Here is an 8083-nt window from a genome sequence, read left to right as displayed (position 1 = left end):
GGCCGAAGGCTCTGAGGCCGCAGCGGACGAAGGCTCTGAGGCCGCAGCGGACGAAGGCTCTGAGGCCGCAGCGGACGAAGGCTCTGAGGCCGCAGCGGACGAAGGCTCTGAGGCAGAGGCCGGGCCGGGCGTGGGTGCAGCTGAGGCAGAGGCCGGGCCGGGCGTGGGTGCAGCTGAGGCAGAGGCCGGGCCGGGCGCGGGCCGGGCGTGGGTGCAGCTGAGGCAGAGGCCGGGCCGGGCGTGGGTGCAGCTGAGGCAGAGGCCTGACCAGGCGATGCAGGCGCGGAGGCCTCTGGCCGGAGACAGGCAGGGCCAGTAGGCGCGGAGGCCCCTGGCTGAGGAGCGGCCGGGCCAGCGGGTGCGGAAACCCCTGGCTGAGGAGCGGCCGGGCCAGCGGGTGCGGAAACCCCTGGCTGAGGAGCGGCCGGGCCAGCGGGTGCGGAAACCCCTGGCTGAGAAGCAGGAAGGCTCACAGCTGGCTCTGGGTGCTGTGGCTGCAGGTCCGGGAACTGGACGGGATGGTGGACAGGTGACTGGGAAACAGGAGGCGACTGGACTACAGGGCACTGGGCGGCAGACTGGACTACAGAAGAGTGGAGGACAGGTGGAGACTGGACTACAGGTGACTGGAGGACAGGTGGAGACTGAGCTACAGGTGACTGGAGGACAGGTGGAGACTGAGCTACAGGTGACTGGAGGACAGGTGGAGACTGAGCTACAGGTGACTGGAGGACAGGTGGAGACTGAGCTACAGGTGACTGGAGGACAGGTGGAGACTGAGCTACAGGTGGCTGAACTGACTGGAGGGCAGCAGGAGACTGGACAGCAGGTGAGGGAACTGATTGGACTAAGGAGACTGACGGATAAACAGAGGCCGGTGAGGCTAATGGCTGAGCTAAAGAGTGAGCTAGTGACGGAGATAAAATTACGGCTTGGGCTCGTAAGGCTGGTGCCTGGGCAGGGGACAGTTCAGCTAGTCTAACCAGTGATACTGCGAGGGCGTGAAAAGCTGGATCAGGAGGTGGATGAAAGGGTGAAGTAGTAGGTGGACCGGTTAGCTCTTCCAAGCCTCCAGGGAGGTCAGGCTGGGTTCTGGCTGCCCTCAGCCTGGGCGCTGGGACAGGCACAGAAGGTGGCTGGACACCAGTCACCCCCACCCGAGAAACAGGAGCGGGTGTGGAGGTAGACTGGGTCGCAGCTGCCCTCCTCCTGGGAGCTGGCACTGGAGTGGGTGTAGGCTGACTGATAGGAGTGGAAATAACGACTGGGTGAGTGACACTGACAGGTCTATCGGGTTGTATTCTGGTCTTTCTGCCACCACTATTTACAGTTTTTGACTGAACAGTCTTTGGGGAGCCAGAGCAGAAGAAATCTTCCCAGTCCACATCATCCTCAAGGAGGGAAACTCCCCATGAATCAGAAAAGAGTCTGTTGTGTGTTTTAAGTGGATAATCAGATGAGGGGTGTGGAAAACAGTCACTGGAACTCACCACCGGGAGTTGCTGAACAGAGTCCGTTTTATGGCGGCGTGTGCGCCGCTTTCCCCGAGAAGAGGAAGCGGGCCGGGTAAACGGCTGAGCCTCTGGCGCGGTAGCCTCCGCTGAGCCGAAATGGGAGGTGTAGCCGCTGTGCCGTGGCGAGGCGGAAAGGCTGGAGAGTGAAAAGGCTGGCGGGCGAGCGAGGAGCGAAGCGGCGGGAGAGCGAGCGGCCGAAGCTTGGGCTGTGACGCCCACTCTCCGCGGCGAATGCTCCGGTGCAGCTGAGGCAGCAGGTGGGGGAACGTGGCGTCTCCGAGGCCCGCCCAGAGCCAGGCGAGTCCCCTCGAAGACGTGCTCTCTCTCCGCGAAGAGCCGCTGTTTTCCCCGAAGCCCCTCCGTCCAGCGAAGGAGCGCTGCCTCCTGCCGCTCGAAAAGTTCAGGGTCCGCTGGGTCCACAACGCGGGGTCGTGTCATTCTGTCAAGGGTAGTGTCGTGGATGAGAGAAGGAGGACCCAAACGCTGGACTCACAGGCAGGTAGGTGAAGGTGGATGTTTATTGCCGAAGGAGTGAGCAACAGTACAGAGGGAGGAAATGGCTGGCTGACTGAATGAATGAACAAAGGACTGACTGACTGACTGGACATACAGACGACATCAGACATACATCATTAACATCAATGACACGACAGAGAACTGGTGAAACCGAGGAACTTAAATACACAGGTTGAATGATGACAATGATTGGAAACAGGTGAGTACAGGGCTGAACATAATCTGACTAATGACACGGGAGACAAGCTGACACGGGAAAAGACAGGAAGTGAGAACATTAATGTGGCGAACCAAACTGAACATGAACAAACTGAAATCACTGGGTCAACGACCCAGGAACCCTGACAGTAAACTGCATTTTAAAAGAACAGCAACCAAAAGACGACTAAATAACTGTCTTTAATATTTAGCATTTGTTAATTGTATTTTTTTTATTTAATTTTTGGCCTAAACTGTGCAAAAAAAAAAAAAATCCGTTTGACATAAACTGACAATTTTATGACACAATACCACGACCCATAACAGCTTTCTTTGTGTTCATCTCTGGTCTCAACAGGATTATGTAACATTTGGGTCCAAACAGTGTGATCAAGAGTCCAAAACTTGAAGCAAGAATGGCAAACACCTCCACTGCATCTGCAAGATTTCCTGGTGAGCTGATATAAGCAGGAACAAAGGCCACCCACACAGCACAGAAGATCAGCATGCTGAATGTGATGAGCTTGGCCTCATTAAAACTATCAGGGAGATTCCTCACCAGGAATGCAATTAAAAAACTGAGGAAAGCCAGCACACCAATATAGCCCAATAACACTGCAAAACCAACAGTTGACCCAACTGTACACTCATATACTATCTTGTCATTGTGGTATTGGGTGTTTTTATGTGGAGTTGGAGAGGAAGAGACAAGCCAGGTAGTGCAGATGGCTGCCTGAATAGATGTCAGAAACAGAACTGTTCCTCTCTGCTGCATTGCACCAAACCACTTCAGACTGGCTCCCCCTCCTGGCTTGGAGGCTTTGAACACAGCCAGAACAACCATGGTTTTTACCAGGATGCATGAGACACACAGCACAAAGCTGATGCCAAATGCTGCATGCCTGAGTTGACACGTCCACATCGTGGGTCGTCCAATGAACAAAAGTGAACACAGGAAACACAACTTAAGTGACAACAATAGCTGGAAACTAAGTTCTGAATTGTTGGCACGTACTATAGGTGTTGTGCGATGGTAGATAAAGATCCCCAGAACAACAACACATATAAATGTTCCCAGTAAGGAGGTTGTTGTCAAACAAATACCCAAAGGGTCATGATAGGAGAGAAACTCTGTCTTCTTAGGAACACAGTAATCACGCTGTGGGTTTGACCAAAAATCCTCTGGACAACTGGTGCACTCCAAGGAGTCTGACAAAGAGGGGTTGATGGTGAAATGCATACTATATTTCACAGAAATTAAATCAATTATGTCATACAGAAAAACAAAGACCTACTGCTCTTGTTAGTGATTTTTCCCTCAGAACAAGGGATGCAGTCAAAACAGCATTCAGGCTCTCTCTTCCTTCTCACCATGTGGGTACCAGGAGGACAACTCTCACTGCATACTGATCGAGGTGGCTATTGGACATAAAAAATAAATATTTATTGCCTGCTACAATTCTATATACTGTAAATGTCATAAAAGGTACTTGTCAAATAAAAACATATCTAACCTGTTTGGATTCAAAGTTCCAGAAGATTTTGCCTCCATCAAGTATGAGTTCTTCACCTTTTAAAGCTGTCCTTTTAACCTCACCCACTTTCTGAATTTTAGTACTTCCATCAGGGAGCCACAACGCATTAATAACATCATAAATTGGTACCACATCACCATTCTCGTCAAATGATACTTGATCGCCAAATGGAGTGGTGAAGTTCACTCTTTCCATGTAATAAACAAGCTGTTTAAAAGGAATGTATAATAAGTAAATTACTTTTTGCTCCAAAAATAATTATAGAACCAATGATTTATTCATAGATGGAGTGTAAAATGATATCACATCTGCCATGGCTCCAGTAACTTTACAGTGCAAACAGTGGCAATTTTTCAGTTCAGTAATCAAATATAATATTATATCTATGGTACCTACATATATAAAGTCATTTATATCTAAGTCTCAATCAACCAAGGCACATTACTAATAATCCTGTATAGAAGTTAATGACCTCCATGACTTAAATAACTTAACTACTTTTGCTCACAAGTATGGCAAATCCCTTTTCAGAAATTCTGAAAGCATGCAAAAACAATGCGTTCAAAGGTGGAGTGTACAATGATAACACACCTGCCATGGCTCCAGTGACTGCAAAGAGGCACAGCTGTTCCCACTGAAAGGCCCTCTTCCTGGCTTGCACCGCAGCATGTCATCAAGGGAATATGCCAGTGCATAAACAGCTTTGTACACATTATACTCAGGCCTCAGGTTGGAAATGTCCAAGTACTCATTGTCCACATTTCCTAGATCTTCCTGTCCAGTGCATTGTGCACCTCCACCTTCCAGCCAGCCTGCTGGAGCTGGAGCAAATCTGCACTGAAATGTGAATTCCCAAAACTGATTCACCTGAAATATTTTGGAAAATATTTGTTACACATTATAAAAATATATAATTGTTGTGACACACACAGAGTAAAAGTGTTTAAGTCTCACCAAGCTATTTCCGTAGCTACTGTTGTGATATAGATCAGGACATATTTGCAACAGGAATTCCCTGAGCCCTGGTATTTCTCCTTGACGAATAGTGATACCAAGTGTACCACCCAGGTATGGCATAAAGTGAGGTGTTTGGAGCACAGCAGATTCTGTCCAGGCCTCGCTGGCTATCCACTGTAGACCTGTCACATTTTGCCTTACTACCTGTGAATTAAATTAGACCAAATCTATGAAGTAATATTGAACCTCCAACTTCTTTACTGAAACAGTTTTTGATCTTTAAAATTAATTCTGAATTATTACATTTTTGTACTCATTTCTGTACTGACAATGATACGTAATACGTGTTTTACACAATATAATTATGAAGACCTCTGTAACTACTAATCATTAAAGTGTTTTAAAGCGAAACCTCATCCATAAGGTGCATCATGCGACTAGGATGTTCAAAGACAATGACAACTCGAGCTGTAGAGGTCTTCATCACATCAACAATCCTCCCGAGTTCTTCTGTGTCTTTGTCCCAGGGCAAAACCTCAGTGTAGGCCAGGCAACCTTCACCAGACACACTCAGCTCAGACTGAAAGGATCTGGCTGCATGAAGTCCATAATCATCATCAGTGACGAGCAGACCTGCCCAAGTCCAGCCAAAATGCTTTAGAATCTGGATCATTGCACGTACCTAAGTGAATACAGATTAAAATGCAAGTGCATTAAAAAGAAGAAAATTTTTAAAATATAATTGCAATTTAGCTTTATTCTTTGACACAATACAGAAACGAAATAGAGCATAATTCTCAAAACTAAGTATATCATTATTTCTAATATTTTCATATCTTTCTTTGTTCTTCTTTTACACAGATATTGAAACATACTTTTGTGTTTCCATTTTAATTTTGATGACAAATTTTCACCTGGAAAGTATCACTTGGGATCGTTCTAAAGAAGGATGGATACTTTTGACGGTCACTCAGGCAGGAACATGTGGCATAATAACTCACCTGTGAAAGACACAGACTGTATATTCGGGAACTATCCATGTAGAGATATCTTAATTTTGTCATCATGACTGCATTATTTTTTATTTCATAAAATGGTTTTACATTTTCAATGAAATCAACGCAATCCAAGAAAACTGTTACATGGTCAAGCAGAAAACTTACCATAGGTACTCTGTACAAGCCTAAGACGTTGGAGATTGCAATAGAATTTGTAGAGGACGGATCACCCACAACCCCTATGACTGGAGGATTTCCAACACATGTATCATCTACTACAATTTGATCCTCTTGACCACTGGCTAATGACAATGCTCCACGGAATCCAATTCCAAGTTCAAGGCAGCTATCATACAGAGTGTATCCCAGAGTCACATTTGGTAGCAGGTTTGAGTTTCTGTTGATCTCATCAATAGCAAACGCCATGGTCTGTGCGGACTTAAAACCTAGGACATACATACTAAGGCAAGAAAAATGTAATTACTAACATATATATAATACAACACAGGTTTTAAATTATAAGTAAACGAGTGCCTTTTGAAAATGTTGCAAAAGTAGAAATATTATACGCAATCAGGGAAACTGAATAACAATTAAAGACATATGTCAAAGGAAAAAAAATGAAAAAGAAGACGCATTGTGTAGTTATTTCAGATACAAAATACATATTTATACTGGCACTAAGTTTGACAGTTTTCTTATTCTATTTTTTTCCTGCTTTTTCCCTGTCATAGTTACCCATGGCAAGTAGGCTGTTGTGGCTGCGAGGTAAAAGACAGATCAGGAACACTTGAAAAGAAATGGACTTGAAACAGTCCACCCAGAACCACATCTCCAGTTTTGTGCATCTCATTTAGATGAAACTGTCCCTGCAGCTGACAGGACAAAGAAAACTGAGGAGTGGATAGAATAGAAAAAACATAGGAACACAGCAAAACAACCACGACTAAATTGTTTCGCAAAGATGAGCACATGACAGCTTTCTGAATTGTTGAGATCAGTCATTAGGTTTTATTGTTTGCCATTCCCTTTTATTGACTTGCTGTGTTGTTTAATCTTGCACACCACCCATCAGGGAAGAAGGCGGAGTATACTTTTCATTTGAGATTGCTTTGTATCCAGGCAAACTCAGGGAACACTCTGTGAGTAAATTAGTCATCAGTAATAACTCACTGAAGAATTGTCAGAGTAGCTGGTGTTTCTGTGTGCATATCAAGTGACACAAAAGAAGAATAGCAAAAATGACATAACATTATTCATGTACAGTAAAGTTAATGTGGAATGTACAACAACATCAAATTAAAGAGTTTCAGTCCATATTTGATTTGAAAGAGAGGGACAACAAATTACTTATTTGATCACTACCCAGAGTTCGTGGCCACAGTTGAATAGTTGTAATCTAAATTGACCTGTAAATTAAAAACTTAGCTCAGACTGTACAGTGCCTGTATCATTGCACATGTTTCCCAAATCCGTCAGTGAATCTCATGCTCCACTTTCCCCAAACTCGTGAACAAGACCCTAAGACATTTAAATCCCTTCGATTGGGGTAGTAATTTGTCCCAGATGGTGTTGGCATTCCACCTTTTCCGGCTGAGAACTATGGTCTCTGACTTGGGGGTGCTGATTTTCACACTTGGCTGCAAACCACTCCAATGCAAGTTGGAAGTCACCACCTGATTAAGCAAACAGTAACACATCATCTGCAAAAAGTAAAGATGAAATCCTGAGGCCATCATAGTGGAGAACATCCACCAGCCTGGACAGACCAAGATATTCTGTCAACGCTTGCCCACTTTCTCAAACATTCTTGAGATAAAGACTTATCCAGTTCGACAGCCTGGATGAAAACCTCATTGCTCCTCCTGAATCAGAGGTTCAGCTAACAGATAGACCCTCCAGTATGCTGGTACAGACTTTCCCAGTGTCATGATCCCTCAGCTTAGTTTCATCCACACATGAAGCAAAAGGCCTAAAATCCAGCCTTTGTGGGTGTAATTTAACACAGTCCCATGACAGAGTTTAATGCAGGGGTGTCCAAACTTTTTGCAAAGAGGGCCAGATTTGGGAAGGTGAGAATGTGTGGGGGCCAACCATTCAGCCTGAAATATTTTGAATCATTAACATTAAATGCAAATGAATGACCTTATATTTCTTTCCTTTTTTCACACACAAATTTTATTATAATTTTTTTATTATGAATTATTTATTATTAAATGTTTTTACCAAAATAATGTATTCGAAAAACACAAAATGAAGAAAAATTAAACATCTAAATTCAAAACATGTGAACAGGAAAAAAACATTAAGAGTTAACTTTTTCAAAAGTGCAAAACATTGTGGGCCATATAAATCTGTACATCAC

The 8083-nt window shown here is 44.7% G+C and overlaps 1 protein-coding gene across 1 annotated transcript; it reads right to left on the bottom strand.

Annotated features, from left to right (window-relative positions):
• Positions 1–2526: 2526 nt before the first annotated feature.
• On the bottom strand, positions 2527–6566 carry LOC146619052 (extracellular calcium-sensing receptor-like). The gene is made up of 9 exons (XM_085370183.1): positions 6457–6566; positions 5884–6178; positions 5635–5721; positions 5133–5402; positions 4718–4924; positions 4355–4630; positions 3743–3970; positions 3524–3647; positions 2527–3437 (listed from the first exon to the last, which is right to left on the bottom strand). The coding sequence occupies exons 1-9, from the start codon at positions 6564–6566 to the stop codon at positions 2527–2529; spliced, it is 2508 nt and encodes an 835-aa protein (XP_085226309.1).
• Between the last annotated feature and the right edge of the window lie 1517 nt (positions 6567–8083).

Source organism: Diplotaxodon limnothrissa, linkage group LG14 (assembly GCF_057381915.1).
Source record: "Diplotaxodon limnothrissa isolate DT_005_m linkage group LG14, D_limnothrissa_male_GT1.1, whole genome shotgun sequence".
NCBI classification, from domain to species: Eukaryota; Metazoa; Chordata; class Actinopteri; order Cichliformes; family Cichlidae; genus Diplotaxodon; species Diplotaxodon limnothrissa.
Note: the sequence above shows the minus strand (reverse complement) of the source record. Positions and strands in the feature narration are given on the sequence as shown.

What these genes read in the sequence shown, in the direction of transcription:
- LOC146619052 (XM_085370183.1), bottom strand. Translation starts at nt 6,566, where the DNA reads ATGCACAAAACTGGAGATGTGGTTCTGGGTGGACTGTTTCAAGTCCAT. An exon ending in TGATGCACCTTATGGATGAG is followed by an intron (nt 4,925 to 5,132) that starts GTTTCGCTTTAA and finishes TTTAATTCACAG; the next exon opens with GTAGTAAGGCAAAATGTGAC. An exon ending in GTAGCTACGGAAATAGCTTG is followed by an intron (nt 4,631 to 4,717) that starts GTGAGACTTAAA and finishes AAAATATTTCAG; the next exon opens with GTGAATCAGTTTTGGGAATT.